Below are 21363 nucleotides of genomic sequence, written 5' to 3'. Positions count from 1 at the left end.
ATTTTTTATCTGTAGCTTTTAATGATTATTATTTTTACCTCCAGTCTAACATTATTGCTATCCTTCAATAAAATTGGACTATGCAAAGCTTCCTGTATGGAATTGCAATCTTTAAACTTAAAGGAGAGAATATAGATTATATTCTATACTCCCTCTGGAGAAAGTAAAGTACACATTTTGATCACTGTTCTGCCCCTTGTTTTTGGAATGGTCTCTGGCAAATAGAAGGTTGAATGAAGTTTATTAATGGAAGTTTATTATTTTAGTCATTCATTCTTTCTTTCTTCCTTCATTTGTTAACTAAGCTTTTCCTTAGCACACATTGTATCAAGCATGCTAATTAAAAATATTTTAGATATGTGGATGACATCTGTATGTGTATATGTAACTAGGGCAAGAAGACCATTCTGTTTGTAAAATAAAATACAATATTTTCTATTTAGTGAGATATACTCTCTCTATATATTTTAGCTTTTATGAAGTATAATTGAAAAGTAAAATCTTAAGATAATTAGTTGTACATCAAAATACATAAAGATTTGATATTTTATATATGTTGTAAAAGAACTCCCATCTGGTTAATTAATCCAATCATTGAAATGTGATCTACATTTTAAATTGTAAAACTTTAAATTGCCTTCAACTCCTTGTTGGGACTCTTGGGAGGTATCAACTCTTCTCTTGATTCCCATTTTCAGAAGAGTGTAATAAGAGCATATTATATTTTATATCACAAATGTCTGACTATCCCTTGATCAATCAGAACTTTGACCCTATAAATAAAATGCCTTTGGGGGGTAAGGAGACCACATACTACAAGTCCATTAGCACCCCCACACACACATCAAAATGTCACAAATCAAGATCTCATGAGTTAATTTTAAATTTATTCTTGTCTTAAAGCATTACCATTTGATAACCTAAAACTAATTCAGCATAAAGAGAAAAATCACCCATTTGATTAAAATACACTTTTGTTCATTTTGCTACTCACTACTAATTTGAGACTAATTTTTTATAAAAACTGAAAATTAGTATTTCTTATACATATAAATATAAAGAAAATAATGAATCCCAACTTCAAGTATATGTATTCTTATAGTCTTCCATAGAACCTGAAGAAAGAAGTGCATAACTTCTGACAATTGACAGTATCCAGTGAGACACATTCAGGGTTATTGACCTACCTAACTGTAAAATATTAAGTTCATACAGTTTTGGGCCATTAAGTTCATGATAAGTTTGTTAAAGTAACCAAGCAAACTAATATACTGTGGAGTCTTGTTCTTCTCCTTTTCTTCTTTCAGAATCCTCTTTACTGAAATTTCATTAATAAAAATAAGTTAAAATTTTCACACATTCTTAAGACTTTGTCTATTTGTTCAGTCATTCTTTATTTTTTCCCCAGGAGGTAATTCGTAACAGGCAAGTTGACATTTCAAGAAGAGGCCTGGAAATGGAAAAAAAGGAACAAGAGGCTTCCAGAGCACACAAAATTGATGTTCTTGGAACAGAAGTGGTAACTACTTAGAAACTCAGTACTTTTAAGTTTCCACACTTTGTGGAAATTCTGAAGTTGTGAGCATTTTTTTTAATTTTCTTTAGGTATTTAACATCAATCAGTGTCCCTTTCTATAGTTTGAAAATGACATATTTGAAAAATAAAATCAGCACCCTAAAAATGAGTGCAACTTACAAGTTTATTTGTCTGTGTCATGTTGCAGCATAAACCTTTGTATTAAAATAGTGGTAGAGGTTAAATTAGTGTCTCTCAACCTGTATTCAAGACTTTGATGAAAACCTGAGATGAAGGCTTTATGTGCAGGACTGAAATAACTTGCTTCTTGAAAACAAGTACTTATTTAAAATTGTCTTTAAACATAGATACCTCATCTTGAAAAACACACTGAGGAAATAAACCAAGCTTCCAAGTTTCATCAGTATGTTCAAGAAACAGGTAAGAATTGTATATCATTTGATCCTAATATACTTTTATTCCATTGAAGTGTCTATGTTTGAATAGAGGACTTTCAAAATACAGTTCATCCAACTAAGAAAAGTTAGTAACAATGACTCATATAATTTTATTCTGCTTGTGGTAATAGATGAAAAAAAAACTTTTTAAAATAGGTCAGTGCCCATCTACCCTAGATGTATTCATCCTAAAAGCCTAGAATGTGATAAGCTGACCACCTCAACATTGTTCTTGCCCCAGAAACCTGGAAAATAATGATACTTATCAAGATCCCTGATAACAAAGTTGTTTACATTGATTGCATTACTTTTAAAACAGATTTGAGCACTTAAAAATCCAGCTATCCAACCTATAGATATGAGATCATATGACAGGCAGATTTGTAAGTGTTCACATAGAATGGACACAGGTTGTCTTGCTTGCTAAAAGAGAATGGCAGTTTTTGTAGTCCTGAAGGACTTGAGGAAGATTGAATCCATATGCCACCAAAGCATTATTGAACTGTATTTATATTTTCATTTTGCTACTTAAAGAAAAAGTCTGCCTTTACTGTTCTCCTTTTGATCTTGTTTTATAAATGTTAATAAAGCAAGTACATAGAAAGTTTAGAAAAAAATAAATGGTAATTTCATCAAGTATGACTTCCCATCCAGATTCACTAACACTACCATTTTACTTTCTGTATTTCTTGACAATAATAGATTATAAAACAATAGTTACATATCCATAGATATAGAATACACACACATACATATATGGTACTTACACATATGTACCTTTTATTTTCTAAGTTAACTTCTGAGAAGTTTCCTGTAGCTTTATAATTCCTCATGTATCATTTTTTAGTTACATAATGTCCCTGGTATTCTGTTGTTGTCACAGTCATTGACACACCTGAAGATGAAGAGTTACCAAAGGTTTCAACTAAGTTTTTAAAAGAACAATTTGAAAAATCTGCCCAGGAAAAAGTCCTTTATTCTGATAAAGAGGTGACAACCCCAGCCAAGCAGATTAAGGTAAGATAATCTCTCTAAACAGAAACCCATCATACAAAACCAGACTTAAATGCATAGTATTTTCAAATTGCTAAATGTTTGACATGGTTCTCAACAACAACAAAAATTTCTAACCAGTATATAAAGAGAATATTATCCTACATGTGACAAGAGGTAGAGTTAAAACTTTTCTCACTAGAGAAAATGAGGGAAGAAAAATTATATATGTTCTAAAGTTTAATGACTAACATTAGATGAGGTAATAAAGACAATTTTAAATGTCAGATGTTTTGTTATGTTTGAAATTTGAAGGAAAACAAAACAACCTTCAAAAGTACACTAAGACTTTTATTGTTTCCCCATAGTTATTCTGCATAGCACATTAAATAAAGGAGAGAAAAACAATATTATGCATAAATGTTAAACAACTGAGTTGTTGATGTATTGAATAAAGAATGTAGCTCTAAAATTATAAATGGATAATAAGGAAGATGACAAATACTAAATATTGTTTTAAGGTAGATATTTAAATGAAGTATAGCATCTGTTATTCACAATGGAGATGTCACAGCAGGTGGGCAGGTAAAGGGAAATGTCTAGGAAGGCTTCACCACTACATCCATCTTTATGTGATTTGATTTTCTCTCCTTAAAGATCAAAAGTGACTTTGAAGAGACTTTAAAGCCATCATCATTAGTGGGTACCTCTTCCACATCTTGTACTTCTTACAGTCAGAGGAATGAAGCATCAACCACAAAACATAGTGACTACAGTGCTACTTCCTCAACTCTAGCACAAGTTAATACCATTCCTTCAGGAAAGACAGAAGAATTTCCTCCTCCCCCACCTGATATGCTTGAGACTCCAGTAAATGTGACAGCATTTTCCCAGTCCCCTGAATTCCCTAGCCCTCCTAGAATGCAACCAGTCCCCAAAGAACTATATTCCAAGCAAAGAAATTTGTATGAATTAAACCGTTTATATAAACACATCCATCCTGAGTTAAGAAAAAACTTAGAAAAAGATTATATCAGTGAGGTTTCTGAGATTGTTTCTAGTCAAGTGAGCACAGGGAACTCAGTTTTAGCAGATGTACAACAAGCCCGGTATGTTTTTGAAAATACAAATGACAGTTCACAGAAAGGTCTGAACTCAGAAAGAGAACACTTGGAGTGGGATGAAATTCTGAAGGGAGAGGTTCAATCCATGCGATGGATCTTTGAGAATCAGACATTAGATTCCATTAATAATGACTCTCCAGATGAAAATAACATCTCCAAAGGTATTGCTGATCAAGAAGTAATCACTGGTGGTGATGTGAAATATACCACGTGGATGTTTGAAACCCAACCCATAGATACATTGGGGATTCATTCTCCTGCCACTGAAGAAAATGCTGAGAAAATTCCTGAGCTAGCTAGAGGAGATGTCCAAACAGCCCGGTGGATGTTTGAAACAAGACCATTAGACTCCATGAATAAAATACATGAAAGTCAAGAAGACTCAGCAGTAACTGCCATAAAGGACATCTCTGGGGGTGATGTGAAGACTGTGAGATATATGTTTGAAACTCAACCTCTGGATCAACTTGGACAGCTTGAATCAGTGGATGAAGTTCACCTACTGCAACTCAGGTCTGAGCTCAAAGAAATTAAGGGAGATGTTAAAAGAAGTATAAAATGTTTTGAAACTCAACCACTATATGTTATCAGAGATGGTTTTGGCCAAATGCTGGAAATTAAAACTGTTCACAGAGAAGATGTTGTAAAGGGGGATGTGAGAACAGCACGCTGGATGTTTGAAACACAGCCCCTGGACACAATTAACAAGGAAATCACAGATATTAAAGTTGTCCGAGGAATATCTGTGGAAGAAAATATCAAAGGTGGGGTGAGTAGGGCAAAGTGGTTATTTGAAACCCAACCTTTGGAGAATATCAAAGAAGAGTCAGAAGAGGTCATCATTAAAAAGGAAACAGTAATAGGTACCGATGTCTCTGGAAAGTGTTGGATGTTTGAAACACAGCCACTTGACATTCTGAAAGATGTGCCTGCTGAAGATCCTACACAATCTGAAGAGATCATAGGGGGTGATGTACAAACTACTAAGCATCTGTTTGAAACACTTCCAATGGAGGCCTTAAAAGATAGCCCTGATGTAGGAAGACTTAAAAAAATTACTGCCTCTGAAGAAGAAAAGGGGGATGTCAAGCACCAGAAGTGGGTTTTTGAAACCCAACCTCTAGAAGAAATTAGAGAAGATAAAAAAGAGTATATACAAACAGTGAAACTTGAAGCCATCGATAGGGGAGATGTAAGGAATTACACACATATCTTTGAGACAAACAATTTAATTAAATTTGATACATCACATAAAATAGAGGTGGAAGGAGTCACAAGAGGTGCTGTAGAGCTAAATAAATCACTCTTTGAAACAACACCCCTTTATGCCATTCAAGATCACCTTGGAAAATATCATGAAGTAAAGACAGTCCAGCAAGAAGAAATCATAAGAGGTGATGTAAAAAGCTATAGGTGGCTTTTTGAAACAAGGCCTATTGACCAGTTTGATGAAAGCATTCATAAATTTCAGATAATTAGGGGAATATCTTCTCAAGAAATACAGGCTGGGAATGTGAAATCTGCTAAATGGCTATTTGAAACCCAACCCCTTGATTCAATTAAATATTTTAATAAGATGGAAGAAATAGAAAGTAAAACTGAATTAGCTACAGATGTTGTTAAAGGGGATGTCAAAACCTGTAGATGGCTTTTTGAAACCCAGCCATTGGAATCTCTTTATGAAAAAGTGTCACTAATGACTGGCAATGAAGACATTCACAAGGGAGATGTCAAAGCTTGTACCTGGCTCTTTGAAACTCAGCCACTTGATACCATAAAAGATGACTCTGAAGCAGCAATCAAACTACAGACTGTAAAACAGGAGGAGATCCACGGTGGGGATGTGCACACAGCATGTCTTCTTTTTGAGACAGAGAATTTGGATAGCATACAAGGAACAGAAGGAAAGGTAGTGAAGGCTGTAGAAATGGAGATCCAACCTGGGGATGTCTCCAGCATGCGGTATAAATTTGAAAATCAGCCCTTTGATTCTATAGGTTCCAACTCAGAAGAAGTTTTGACTAAGATGAAAACTCTAAAGACTGAAGATATTCAGAAAGGTAGTGTCTTGAAATGTAGATGGCTTTTTGAAAACCAACCAATTGATAGGATAAAAGAAATCCAAGAAGGTCATGAATTTGTGAAAACAGTTACAGATATACAAGGTGGGGATGTGAGAAAGAGCTGCTTTATTTTTGAGACTTTTTCTTTAGATGAGATTAAAGAACAATCTGAGTACAAGAGTGCCAACAATACAATTACTGAAGAAGTTATAAAAGGTGATGTAAAAAGCTATAGAATGCTCTTTGAAACCCAGCCACTCTATGCAATTCAAGACAGAGAAGGGCATTACCATGAAGTGACAACAGTTAGAAAGGAAGAGGTAATTCATGGAGATGTGCGTGGGACAAGGTGGCTTTTTGAAACAAAACCACTAGACTCCATTAATGAATCAGAGACCGTGTATGTTATTAAATCTGTCACACAAGAAGACATTCAGAAGGGGGATGTTAGTTCTGTCAGATACAGATTTGAAACCCAGCCACTGGACCAAATTTCCAAAGAGTTACATAATGTTGTGCCCACTGTAGAGTATATTCAAAGTGGGGATGTAAAAACAAGTAAACAATTTTTTGAGTCTGGAAATCTTGATAAGAATACATATATGAGGACAGTAAATGTCAATGAAATACAAAAAGGCAATGTTAAAACTTCTACTTGGCTATTTGAAACCCACACTCTAGATGAGCTGAGAGGAGAAGGGTCAGAATATGAAAATATCAGAATAGTCACCCAGGAAGATATACAGAAAGGTGATGTTAAACAGGCAGTCTGGCTTTTTGAAAATCAAACTTTGGATTCTATTAAGGAATCAGATGAAACTGTTACAAAAGTTATAAGGGAAGAAATCCCTCCTTCTGATGTCAAGACCACAACATGGCTTTTTGAAACAACACCCCTTCATGAATTTAATGAAAATAGAGTAGAAAAGGTAGAAATTATTGGGAAAAGCATTAAAGAGACCTTAAAAGAACTCTACTCTCAAAGAGTTATTGAATCTCCTGGAATTATCATTGAAGCTGATGAGGTTGGAGATGTCCGAATGGCAAAATACAAGCTAATGAATCAAGCATCTCCTGAGATACAGAAAGAAGACATTATCAGGGTTGATCTCAGAAATATAATAGTGAACCTACTTTCCAAAGAAGACAGTATAAAAAGAGAGATTTTAGTTAGTGAAGAAGAAAGGGGAAATGTTCATTTGACCAAAACTCAATTATTGAATAGATCAACAGAATTTCATGCTGAAAAAGAAGAAATAGTGAGTGGTAATGTGCAACAGGCAATCAGAAACCTTTCCTCTGAGGAAAGATCTGTAAAGAAAGGTATTTTAATTCAAGAAGATGAAAAAGGAGATGTTAAAATGACTCTCTATTGTCTTCTTCATGAAAGCCCTGGAGACACAATTGAGCGTGAAAAAGTAACAGGGGGTGATGTAAAACATACTATTCAGAATTTGCTATCATCCATATCAACAGATAAAATATCTGAAAGGACTAAAATTGATGTCTCTGAAAGGGGAAATGTTCAGTTTTTTACAACATGCATAGAAACTGGAGCTTTGGATTATCTCAGACAACTCCAGACAGGGTCAAGTGAAACACTAACAGCTAGCAAACAAGAAAGAGAGGAAGCTATAATTGGTGATGATGTTGAGGGTACAAAACTGTTACTAAAGAAAAGGCAGTCTCAGGTTAAACATACTGTTAATGAAACTGACATCATCCCAGGAGATGTGCATAACACAGTTAAGGTTTTTATGGCACAGCCTCAGAGTATATCTTATAAAACACCCAAGGAAGAAATTATAAAAGCTGAATTCAAATCAAAATCAACCTTGAATTCTTTCAACCAGGACATAAATCAGAAAATGGTGGCTAAAACTGAAGAAACCAGAAGAGGTGACATGCTGGCCACAGTCAAGTCACTTAAGGATTCAGGACATCAAGGGAAAGATTCTAAGCTTAGTGCCATCCCTGGTGATATTGAGCAAGCCATTGAATGTCTTGAAAGGACTGCCAACACAAGGACAGAAATTCTGAAAAAGGAGCTTATCCTAGATGACCTTGAAACATCATTAAGGAACCTGAAAGAAGCACAGAGAACTTTCAAAGAGGTGGATAAAAAAGGGGTAATCAGAGAAGATGGGCTCACTGTGGTGGCAGGGTCCTCAGAAGAGCCAAATGTTCTTCAGCCACGGCCAGGACAAGTTGAGCCAGCAGCCAAGTGGCAAGAGGAAATAAGCACTCTCACTCAAACTACAGACAGTTCTTGCCATGGGAATTGGACAAAAGAAAGAACCGAGGTTAATCTTCCAAAAGCCCCCAAAGGTACTGTTAAATTTGTCATAGATCATGAACAAAACAATGATGATCTTGAAAAAAGTCTTAGAAAACTATCCAATCCACAACATAAAGCCATTAAAAATGTATTGGAATCAGGGGACAGAATGGGTATCTGGACTGATACCACAAGAGAGAAGCTTAGAAATGACTATATGAGGAAACAGATGATTTCAACTCTGTCAGCCCATGAAAGTCTAACAACTAATGAGTCAAAGAAAGTTAAGGAACAGGAAAAGGATAATGTCTATAATGCCACCCAATCTAGTAACAAAAACGTTGAAAAGCAACAGATACAAGCCTGCCAACTGAAGAATGATTCTCAGGAGACTGAGGCATTCCCTGCAACATGTTCCAAGAATTCCAAAGACATTAAAAGATCAAAAGATACACAAAACCCCATGTCTGGCCCTGCCCAGGGTCCAGTCAATAAGACAATTGGAAAAATGTGTGAAGTTACAGGGGGCAGTCAGAAGCAAACTTTGTTAAAACAAGAAATGAAATATTCTAATAAAGATATAAAGAATGTGCACTTTCAGCCAATGTGGCAGAGTTTGCCTATAGATCAAGACACCTCAAATGTAACAGAAGTGAAATTCTTGCAAGAAGACCACAATAAATTTAAGATAGCTGACAAGAAACAGAATGTTCATCTGAAGAGCCAAGGCTTTCTAATGAAGACAAATACTTCCACAGACTTAAAAATGGCAATGGAAATGTCTTTTAATCCAGTCAACTTTAATCCTAAAAATAATGTTAAAGAAAATGAGTGCCCTCTTCCACCTCCATCTCCTCCTCCTCCTCCACCCTCCAACTCATCATCAGAAATTGAATTTCCTCTTCCTCCGCCACCTCCTTTAATGATGTTGCCTGAAAAAAATGTCTTTCCCCCATCACTGTCCTCAGCCAAGATAAAGGCAGAATGTGAAAGTTTCCCAGTCCTCCCACTTCCCCCGCCACCAGAAGAAGTGAGATCTGACAGAGAATGTGTGTCAGAGATTCAACCATATCCAACTCCAACTCTAGCTCTAAAACCCACACGTCTTCCTTCCTCCTCCATTCAAGGGAAACATAGTGAAACATTAACACAGTATTCCCCAGAAGAATCCTCAAACTCTCAGCAAATTCATTCTCAGGCTAAAATCATAACAGGAAAATCAGGGGTACGTGTGCCACCTCCCACACTCCCCAAACCCAAATTTTTTAAGAGGATAGGAGATAAAAAGAGTCAAGACTCCTCAAAAGTTGAAATGGAAAATTCCCTTCCAAGAATGGAATGTACAATTACTCCCTCAGAGGATCTGACAAAAATGATAATGGCACCTCACAGTGAACACACAGCAACAAAGCAAAACATTGCTAGAAAAAGTCTTGATGAAATAAAACAATTATCTATGGACTCTACAAGGTCTCTTTCACAAACCATTCCAGAAATTTCAGCAACCAAAAGGAAACAGGTCGCACCTCTCATAAAATCACATTCTTTTCCAGCCAGTACAGGAGAACACAGTCCAAAACCTTATATGAGAAAATTTAAGACCCCTTTAATGATTGCTGAGGAAAAATACAGAAAGCACAAAGAAGAGCTTGAAAGACAGAAACATGAGAATTCTTGCTATAATACAGTCCAAACAGAAAGGCAACATCAAAACATATCAGAGATACAAAAGGAAGTACTTTTACATAAAACAGATGAGGACATCCACTTACCTGGAATGGATTCTGAGGTCACCATACCCCAATCCAATGCAGACTTTCAAAGGAATTCTCAGGTACCAGGACTGTGTGCTGATAACCAGCTCTCCACAGCACCAGCAGTGTCAATTACTGCCAAGAAAGCCCAGCCTATTCCTGTAGCCTCTGAAGACAAAGGTACTATGAAAAAGGAAGTTTTACAGAGCTCAAGGGACACTATACAATCTACAGCAGCCTGTGAAATTAAACAGAGTCACCTAGGATGTAGTACACAGCAGACATGCGTGGAGCAGCAGCACTCCCTGCAGAGCAAACCAGGGGCCCCAAGTTTCAAAGTTAAGACGATCAGACTTCCAACTATAGATCATAAATTAAATGAAACAGACCATAGCTATGAAAGCCAAAAAAAGCAGTCTAAAGTTACCATGCAAACCATCACCCAGCAACACCAAGAAGCAGAGAAAATTGAGACACACACTGGAGATCATAATAAGCAACCCATGGCTGACAAATATTATCCGTTGCCTAACAAAGACAAAAGAGTGACAGTAGAAATTCCCACAGAACCTGCAGGAAAAAGTCAGGAAAGCAAATTCAATATAGTTAATGAGAAGCAAAGAGAATTTAGAGAATCTGAAAGCGGGAACTTTCTAGGAGGTGGACAAGCAACTCAGGGACCACCGATGACTGGTCCAAATGAAGAGAGACTAGTGGTTGAAAAGAAAAAAGAACAGTTGAACACATCCACACAGAAAGTAGTCAGGCAAAAGGTCAGTGATATACATCTTGATTTACAGACTCAGAATTTTCAACAAACACAAATACAGAATTCTGAAAGTCAAGTTGAACATAAAAAATTGCCCCAACCATATCTGCAGGAAGAAAAATGTCTTAGAGACAAGGGTGTACAACAGAAACAAGTCTCTTCTAATATGAAAGATTCAAAACAAGAGATTATACAGAACACATTTTTATTTTCCTCTGAGAAAGAATCCCAGCAGGATGATGGAAAGTGTGCTGTAAACATATTGGAATTTTTGAGAAAACGTGAAGAACTACAACAGATTTTGTCTAGGGTGAAAGAGTTTGAAGCAGATCCAAATAAAAATGACCTTAGGGCATTTCAGACACTGTTAAATATTATTCCAGGGTGGCTACTAAGTGAAGAAAAGAGAGAATATGAAGAGTGCATTGCAATGGAAAATAATGTAGAAAAAATTAAAGAGGAAATAAGGCAAATTAAAGTTCATGCAGAAGAAATGCTCATATCCTGTGAAAATATAATTCAAACAGCCATGACATCCTTCAAAACAGGCAATCAGAGAAATAAACCCAGTAGTCCTAATGAAACATTATCGAAAGTGTCCAGTGTTAATATCAGCTATAATAAAAGCACTGAACAGAAAGAAAATAAACCTGTAGAAAAAACAGAGCATCATCAAGTAGCAGCCAGTCATGAAACAACTGCTCATAATCTTGTGAAAACCCAACAGGAAACTAAAGGAGAAACTCTCAGGGTGTCCCCTCCCTCTTTGAAAACACGCCCCCCATCACCAACTTTTATAACAATCGAGTCGACTGCCCGTCGAACAGAAACCCCAACTAAGGATGGGATTTCTCAGTCCCCTAAAAAGGACAGTTTTGCTGAACTATCACCAAAAACGTCCACGTCTCAACCGTCTCGAATCCACAGAGCAAATACCGCCCCTTCTCCACCTACCAGACGCTCTGAACAGCTTGTCAGACTCAGAGACACCACTGCAAAATTGTCCAGAGTGACCGTGCCACGTTCATCAGCCAGCCCAGTTCCGATCGTGGAAAAGAGGTCTGAGATCATCACGTCTCCTGCAACACTTCGTCGTCAAATTAAGATAGAAAGTCAAGGAAGGGACTCTCCACCTACAATCACAATACCCATAAGTGTAAACCAAGTTGGCAGTTCCTTCAGAGAATCCATGAAAGCTCAGGAGGAAGTGAGGAAAGTAGAGAAAAGGGCTACGACATATGTTCATAAAGATGGAGTGAGTGCCTCTCAGTGTGCGGTGCCGGATACTGAAAGTTATGATGCGGTAGAAATCATCCGCAAAGTGGAAGGGCCTCACCTGTCAGAGCACACGGAGAGGTTTGAAGAAGCAAACAGAACTGTTGAAAATCTCATGAATGACCATGAAAATGAAATAAACAGATGGTTCAGGGAATTGGAGAATAGTCCACTTTTTGAAGCCAAGTCAAACAAAAGAGTTTATGCAAACGGAGAAGCCAACCATAATATAAAACAAGAAAGTCATACATTTTGTAAGGAGGAATTTGGATCAACATCTTTAGAAAACACTAGTTTCACGGACTTTTCTCACAGTCATCCTATAGAAATGAAAGAAAGAATTACTATTAAGCAGCCTGGAGTGCACGCTGAAGCAAGAACTCTAAGTGAACATTTCTCAGGTGTGGATGCTTTTGAGAGTCAAATGTCATCTCGTAGCTCAGAAGGCAACAAAGCTGGCTTTGACTTTAAGCATGCCCCACCAACCTATGAAGATGTCATCGCTGGCCACATTTTAGATATTTCTGATTCACCAGATGGACTCAGGAGACATTTTCAAGAGACATGGCAGGAGAGTGGAAGAGTTATTAAAAACCAGGGATATGGAACCTCAGATGCTTCAGCAACCAAGATGAGAACCACCTTCCAGGAGCAATCTTCCTTTATAAGTGGTAAATGAGCTTGCAAAGTGTGAGGGGAGATTAACCCATGAAAAGGCAGGTGTTCTGCATGCCGCATAGCTAAAATGATTTGCAGTTAACAATTAACAAAACAATATAACACAAAACTAACACATTTCCCTGAATGCTGATCTCTTCTTTGTAGTGTTTGCTTTTACTACCTTCTATTTACAAAAACGCCTGATATGATTCATCTGTGTGGTGTGAGAATAACAAGTACTTGTGTATATATCATGGGGTTTGTGGGGACCTGTATTTGTCGAGGTAAATAAGGTTTTAGGTAAAGCAACCCTTATAATAGTTTTATTGTGATACTAATGATTATATTTAACTATATATTTATTAAGATGTACTACCATAGTACGTTATTACTATTTCTTATAAAATGCTATGTTATGCACTTATTTTAGATAGTTAGTAACATCCCTTGACCTATTGATGTATTTTTAACTGCCAGACTTAAATGCTGTTTGCTTTTGAATTCAGTACACACTGGTAATAATCCAAGAAGCTATTTACACTCTTCATATGTGCTTTAAGGATTTTTATTGATTGGTAGTTCTGAAAAGTATGGATAGAAAATTAGGCCTTTTATATATTTAGTTATTGTTATAAAGCTGCATAGACTGTTTTGTGATTTTAGTTACCTTTTTTCTGTAGCCGACTTTTTTAATCTTCCTTAAAATAAACCCCAGATGATAGCTCCTATTCACAGATGACATGGGTAATACATTTTAAATGTTAGATTATATGGCGAGGAAAGAGGTTTAAAACATATGGGACATAGAAACATATCTGAAAGCAGTTTGTTTCTTTATATTTCCCTACATTTTTACAATTAATGAGGCTTTACAATAAAGGATTTGACATAATTAATGGGTATCATTAATTTAGTTCATTCTTTTAGACATATTGAAAGAAATAGCAAGCTTAAAAATAAAAACTGCCAAAACTAATAATTATGCCTCTATCATATTTGCAACATATGTGTCTACTTTATCAGGTTAATGTGTTGTCTTAATATGCTTGCTTCTGGCATTTAATTAAGCAAAGATGTCTAATTAATTTCAAATGCTCAATTTCTGTTAAGATAGCTAAAAACAGAAAATACAGGGAACTTGGCATTAAATATGGAAATATGTTCTCTACTTGCACCAAATAATCAAAGGAAATCTCTCAGTAGCTCAAATTGGGCATCAGAAGCACCAGAGTGTATCATCTTTATTTGTATAAAGAATCCTGAGCCTAAATGCTCTTCTATATAGCTAATGTGTAAACTTAGTTATTCTCCCAGGGTTGTTGTGAGGATCAAAGCAATACAAGGTTTCATATCAGTTTCACACCACTGTGCAAGCACTTGTTGGTAATATAACAATAATACAATAATATAGTTATATTCTTATTCATATTAGAACTGTGGCAAGTGTCTGTACTTTACAGCAAGAAAGAGGTAGTCAACTATAAAAGGCAGACTTTAGATCCATGAGGCCCTACAGTCTAAAGCTATTTAGATTGAGGACAAATAACCCTCAATATTTCAATATATTTTGAAAAGTCTCATTGTATTCAAGTTAAGGAGTAGTAATAGAGTGAATTATTATAATGTATTAATTGTAATATATATGGAAATACAGTTATTTAGAATGGTAAGTTCTCTCAGGGCTCCCGAGAGCTGAATTTACTATATATAGCCCTTAACACATTAAAGTTAAGGAAAATATTTTTTCATGTGTGCTTCCTTAAATAACTTCTGTCAACTTGTACAATTTACTTATACATTGTACAAGTTATATCCTGGAGACCCTAGAATAATGTACCAGGGCCTCAAACTTGATGGTAGGATGGCCTGTGTCCCAAAAAGCAGTATTGAGACAACAGTCTTAGAATATTCTAATTTAAATGCATGGCTACTTAATGTGCTATTGGTGTTTGTTTCATTTTTATAATGTAATTAAAGATAATACTATATAAGCTTTGTAAATTTTTATTTTTAGAAACTGCTACTCCAAGACAAGGAAATATGTATACTTTGTCAACGCACAGTTTATCCAATGGAATGCCTAGTAGCAGACAAGCAGAGCTTTCATAAATCTTGTTTCCGATGTCACCATTGCAACAGTAAACTGAGGTAAAAGTTTGGCGTTCTAAACTTTTTTTTTATAACAAAATCAATATGCCACTATCGATTATTGAAATCTATTCCTTTATTGCATGGTCTATATGCCACTGTCTAAGAAAATGACATAAACATTAATTCAATGACTGAATTGTGACGTTACCTTAGACCCTTTCCACCCCTTCATTCCCTACACCCAAGCAACCCACCATGTCCTTTAATTTTTGTCTCAAAAATACCTCTTGAGCTATAAACTGCTGTCACCTCCACAGCTTAGGTATCCTTCAAACAAGTATTATCTCTCATCTACTGATGTCAGTCTTTCTAGCTACTTGTCTCCCTGCCTCCAGTGACTCTCACCACCACCATCAATCACCTCTATCACCAACACTCCCTAGTGCCACACTCCATAATATAGTAAGAATGATCTTTCTAAAATGCAAATCTGAGGCCACTTTCTTATTCAAAACATTCACCTTAACATGAATTTAAAAGGCAGGTCTGGGCCTTGTTACTGCTACCTTCTCTGCCTTCCACCTCTTCTTCCTCTCAATGCATGATACTTTTCATGAAGAATGAATTTCTTCTGTCTCCTCAAAATCATTATTTTCCTCGCATGCGTTATTGGTTCCAAAAGTTATTTTCACTCCATGTAGTCCATTTTCCCTCTGGACTTCCTCAGCTCTCTCACAATCCATTCTTCAGCTCCAGTGATACTTTAGGTCTCTGACGACACCTGCTTAAATCCCCTAAATGGGGCTCTGAGCTTCCAAAGCACACTCCCACCCCTTTTGCCTTATTTGCAATGCAATCTAAAGTAGTTGGCCTCAAATGTAGGAAATGCCAATGCCAGTAAAGTCTGACCTGCAAGGACTCAGAAATATATATTTAATGGCTTTTTTTTAATTACTGTACAAAAAGCAGAAAACCTAACAAAGCAAACATGATTCATTAAAGTCTTACAAAATGAATTTTTTATAACTACTATCCAAGTCAAGAAATACAGCATTGTCAGTGGCTCCAGAAGCCTCAGCCATGTGCCCCACTCAAAATCAACCTGCTCTGTCTCTCCCTTGAGTAAATAAGATGCTTTTTCATAGTTGTTTCCTGTATTTTTATAGTTTTCGGATTTGTTTGTTTGTTTTTAATCCAAATATGCCTTCCTCAACATTAAGATGTGGACAATTTTCAGAACTTCAATGTTCTTTAAAGGCTTGTTGAATCCATATATTTTCTATCCGTGCCATTGTTTACAATTTATTTGTGAAGATCCAGGTCATTTAGCCCATAAAGCTTTGTATGGTCTGGATTTGCTGACCACACATTCAGGTTTCAGGTTGCAATGCTATGTACTCCTCTCTCCTCTACATTCTCTAAAATGGTGGTGGGCCTAGACTCTGTTTTAAACAAAGATGCCTTTTGCAAGGACATGGAGAGGGTTTCAAAGTTATAATAAATACCTAATATCTGTTGTTATCAGAATTTTGCATTTATAGTAGATATCAAAGTTTAAAGCCTATTCTCATTCATTCATATTTGCATAATGCTGATTATTTAATTTTGTCCTAGCTCTCTCATTGTTAGAATACTTTCACAGGAGCCCATTCCCCTCATCTACTATTTTACATATTGATATAGTTAGTTGGTTGGACAAATCTATAATCACTTCCCTTTATTTATGAAATTTGCTAATGTATAATTTAAGAACATGATGAAGTAATTCCTTATCATTCCCTAAAATAAATTTAAAATTTATTTTAAAGTTTTTTTAAAGTTTAATATATTGGTGGTGAAATCTATTCAATAATTCACATGCATTATTATTATTATTGAAATTTGAATTATTCTCTCTGGCAAGTGGGAGGCTCTACAAGTTGTCTCCTGAATCCTTTATACAAAACCTTAGTGATCTTTGATAGTTTTCTCATTTTCTGATAGACTAAATGTTACATGCTCATCTTATGCATTTCCTGCTCCAGGCTTAGAATCAGTTTATTTCTCCAAGACCAGGTTTCTTTGAGTGAGAAATGGTATTTCAAGATTACAATCTCAATAGTATTCCTACTGGGTTTGTCATTTCACTATTTCTAAACTTTGTCAATGTGAGGAACTGGTAGATATTTATATTTAAAGAAAAAAAGTCATAAATTTATAGTGCAATTTTCAAAGCAAGTTCAAAACTGAATTCCTTTTGCTTAGTTTCTTCTCTATTAATTGTTGTACTATTATCTTAGTTGTTCATCGTGAGAGTCTAGTGATCACAAATCATATTATCTCTTATTTTGCTCTCATTTAAATTTAATTTTCAAATAACACTATAATTAAAACTCACCACCAGTCATTATGTTGATGTTTCTCAAGTCATTCTGGTTGTCAAGCTTAAATTCTAGTAGATTCCTCAGAAAGGAACACTATTCCTTAAGTTCTTGCGATCCAATTTTCTGTTCCTCTATGACACAGTTCATTGTTTTTTACTTTGCTTTTCAGACATATAAAAGATTTTTAATTTGTATACATTTCACATTAGTAACTTTATTAGAAAAATTTTTGGTATTAGTCATTCTGGGTCAATATTATCAGCATGCTCTTCACATACAGCTTCATACCTTTTTCTTAAATTGTAACTTTTTAATATTTAAACTGTTTTCTTGCTTTATTTTCTTTTTCAGGAATTCCTACTATTCATGTATGGGTACTTTATGTTTATCTTTAATATCGGTAATGATGGCTGTCCTAACCTCATGGTTATCTCTTCCAGTTTTCAAATACTGTTAAAATGAACCATGCTAGCTTGATTTCTAGAATTTCCTGCCTTGGGTACTCTGCTCCATGTCAGTTCCCTGTTGTCTGTCCTTTCTGTTATTATTAACCTACTTGACTTTCATTCCACTACCATATTTTTTTTCAGTGTGGGATCTTGTTCTAAAAGGGAACCTCAGTGGACCAGTTTTGAAAGTTTCAGTTATCCAGTTCCCAAACAGTATGAAAGACTTTCTACCACAGAGCTCTTTAGAGGGCAAATTCCCTCCCAGATTTAACTGCTGTTCTTTGTTGACATGCTATTTCCTAGGAAATACTTGCTGGTTATTTTGTGATTTCATATTCTCAGGTACATTAGACACTTGCCTTCTCTCTGTTATCATCTAAATAGGCAACCACCACTCTGGTCTCACAGCTATTGGTAGTTTATCCTTAACTCCTTCTACTTATTTGGTGCTTGGTGAAGAGAAACCTTATCACATAGTTTTGTTGTAAATATTGTCAAGAAGTTTTTTAATTTTGCTATCTGGTTGTTTTTATGCAGAGATTCTGAGATATTAAAAATTTATGTTGTTGAATTTGATTAAATATTATTCTAATTTCAATCGACAATCTATTTAGTGATCTCCCTAGAGAGACCAGATGAACAATTGACTAGGCAAACTTTCCAATTCATTCAAAAACCCAGTTCATAATAAAGTTCAAGTAGTTGGTTTTGGTATGTGTGCACTTCAATATTTAAGAATTATAACCTCCCACATAAATTATTGAGTTAGCACAGATTTATCCCTATCATCTTCTATCAGCTATATATACATTTACATTAACTTGATACCAATTATGCCAATACTTACATACATCATGCAATTCTAACTACTAGAAGACCTATATCATATAGGGTATTTGTGTAAATGTTATCTAGCAGGGGTATTTAATTGATAAGCACATTTTTGTTGCCAGTTAATTGTACTGACTCTGACTCATTCTTGAAACAATTAATTCCTTAATCCATGTGTATATGCAGTGCATAAACAGGTTATTAATTTTTTTCTCTTTGACAGTTTGGGAAGTTATGCATCACTTCATGGACAAATGTATTGTAAACCTCACTTTAAACAACTTTTCAAATCTAAGGGAAATTATGATGAAGGTTTTGGACACAAACAACATAAAGATCAATGGAATTGTAAAACTCAAAGCAGCTCAGTGGACTTTATTCCTAATGAAGAACCAAGTATGTGTAAAAACCAAGTATGTGCAGAAAATACTCTCATACCTGATGGTCTTAATAAGTATTTAGATGCTGGTAACAGTGAAGGGCAAAAGGATGATTTGAGAAAATTCAGGGAGTGGGGAAAATTAAAAGTCATTTGGCCCCCTTTAAGGGAGATGCCAAAGAAAACCTTCCCCCTTGAGGAAGAGCTCAAAGTGTGTAAACCTAAATGGCCACCCGAAGTTGTAACCCCTTCATCTGCTTTGTTTAAAAGTGATTCACTGAGAGAACACATAAAAACTCTGGAAAAGAAAAGAAAAGAGCAAGATAACCTTCCTTTTCTACAGCCATATCTGCAGTCCATGCATATGTGTCAGAAAGGGGGTGTTTCTGGAATCAAAGAAATAGAAATGGATGAAGCACAAAAAGATGAGAAGGAAGGAAATAAGAACATGCAAGATAAGCTGAATGCGGCCGAAGATACAAAGAATGAGAGGAATAATGAAATGGATCTTGATGACAGCAATAATCTGGTTGTGCAGAGTGCTGAGAAGGAGAAAAATGAAAAAACTAATGAACCTGATGATATGGAAGTTTTACAGGTTACTAACACTGAAGATGAGGTAGTGCCTGAAACTCATAAAGAGAATTTGAATAAGAATAATAACAACAATTATGTCACAGTCTCATATCTGAATCATTGCAAGCAGAAGACATCTATTTTAGAATTCCCTAATTTATTACCACTGTCAAGTGAAGCAAACTGCACAGCAAATGAATATCAAACTGAACATGTAGAAAACACATCTAGAATCTCAGAGTTACTTGGTATATTTGAAACTGAAAAGGCTTATTCTAGGGATGTACTAGCAATGGCTCTTGATAAGCAGACTGACAGAGGTACTGCTGGCAGTCCTGTGCAGTCTGCTCCAAAATCAAACCTCAACAGTGCATTAGTTGTAAAGGGGGAAAGTTCAACGATCCCTTCTGATAAGAATGTCTTACACATCAAAGGAAACAACTCAAATAACAAAAATCTACACTTCCTTTTTTCCAACACTGTGAAAATCGCTGCTTTTTCCAAGAAGAATGAGAACATTTTTGAGCATGATTTAATAGAATCTGTAGATGAAATTAAAAATATGCCATGTTTGTATTTAAGAGAGTTTGGGAAGGGCATCAAATGTTGGCATGATGAAGCCATGGAGTTAGCCCGCATGAATGGAAACACAAATCTTGAGGCTCCAAGCAGTGGATGTACGGCTAAGCCTTTGCATCTCACTGTGGAGCACCAGTCTGAAAAACTCACTGTGGAAGAGCAAATTAAAAGAAATAGGTGCTACAGTGACACTGAGTAAAACATCTCTGGTTTCTTGTAATCCACGTGCAAGCTCTTAGAAATACTGACCTCCTGAAATTAAACAAGGGGATTTGATTAACCTCTACTTGCAAATGTAATGTTCAAAAATCTCCTGTCTATCACGATGGGATATTCCTTGTATGACAACATATAATGTTTTTCATAATTAGTTTGAATCAATTTTTATCCTGAATGGAATGAAGAGATGAGACAACATGATTATGTTTTCTTTTCAGATGATATTTAAATCACTGTATTTAATTGCCAGATAACATCATTGGTGAATTCACTACTGCTAATGTTTATCACAATTCTTATACCTTCTCTAACTTCTGATGAAATAAAATGAAACCACTTGTGGTACAAACTAGAATACTTTGGTTACCTTTTTTCTTTATTGTCTTTCTAAGTATATATCTTTTCCACTATTTAGGAAGCATTGTCTTGGAGCAAGTATTTAATGCATACACACAAAACCCTGGGGGAAAAAATTAATACTAAACTAAAATGACGGTAGGATTAGAAAATATAAATTTTCTTTTTCTTTTTTAAAGGTAAGATGATTACTATGGTCCTTTAAATAATTACCCATATTAAAGTCTCATGTAATACACCTATAAATGTTGAATGGAAAATAATCAGTTATCTTCCAAAATAAGGTGGAGTCCATACTCAGAAATCAGCTGAACTGGAGAGGTGTTAAAATTTACTTAAAGTGATACACATGGTTTTCTTATGGCTTATTATATGCAATATATATACCATCTTACTCTACTTTGTCAGGTTATTTCTCTTATCATATTTAATAGTTATCAAGTTTTTCTGGTAGGAAGAGATAGTCCTTTGAAAATTTGATCTCCAAATTTTCCTCGAATACATTTAATGATTTTGAGAGGAAAAAAAACACATAAATATAAATGAGTGCTTGGATTAATTTGGAGTAAACATTTGAACTGTCTTTATCCCATATTCTCCTAAGTACACACAAACCACTGACTTTCCGT

At 35.4% G+C, this 21363-nt stretch overlaps 1 protein-coding gene across 2 annotated transcripts in view; it reads left to right on the top strand.

Moving 5' to 3' along the window:
• The window catches only part of XIRP2 (xin actin binding repeat containing 2), a 211650-nt gene extending 190955 nt beyond the window's left edge, over nucleotides 1-20695 (top strand). The window contains exons 3-8 of one of the 2 annotated variants that reach the window (XM_004674578.2): nucleotides 1409-1519; nucleotides 1885-1957; nucleotides 2858-2991; nucleotides 3625-12901; nucleotides 14905-15038; nucleotides 18848-18927. In XM_004674578.2, the coding sequence (XP_004674635.2) occupies nucleotides 1409-1519; nucleotides 1885-1957; nucleotides 2858-2991; nucleotides 3625-12901; nucleotides 14905-14999 (9690 nt within the window). In that variant the 3' untranslated portion in view covers nucleotides 15000-15038; nucleotides 18848-18927. Of the gene's footprint in view, nucleotides 1-1408; nucleotides 1520-1884; nucleotides 1958-2857; nucleotides 2992-3624; nucleotides 12902-14904; nucleotides 15039-18847 lie in introns of both variants that reach the window. The other variant, XM_012724849.1, reaches the window with a different exon arrangement.
• The last annotated feature ends 668 nt before the right edge of the window (nucleotides 20696-21363 follow it).

The sequence above is a fragment of the Condylura cristata genome, unplaced genomic scaffold (assembly GCF_000260355.1).
Source record: "Condylura cristata isolate star-nosed mole 26May11 unplaced genomic scaffold, ConCri1.0 scaffold00002, whole genome shotgun sequence".
In the NCBI taxonomy this organism is placed as follows: domain Eukaryota; kingdom Metazoa; phylum Chordata; class Mammalia; order Eulipotyphla; family Talpidae; genus Condylura; species Condylura cristata.
This window is presented reverse-complemented; position numbering and strand designations above follow the sequence as displayed.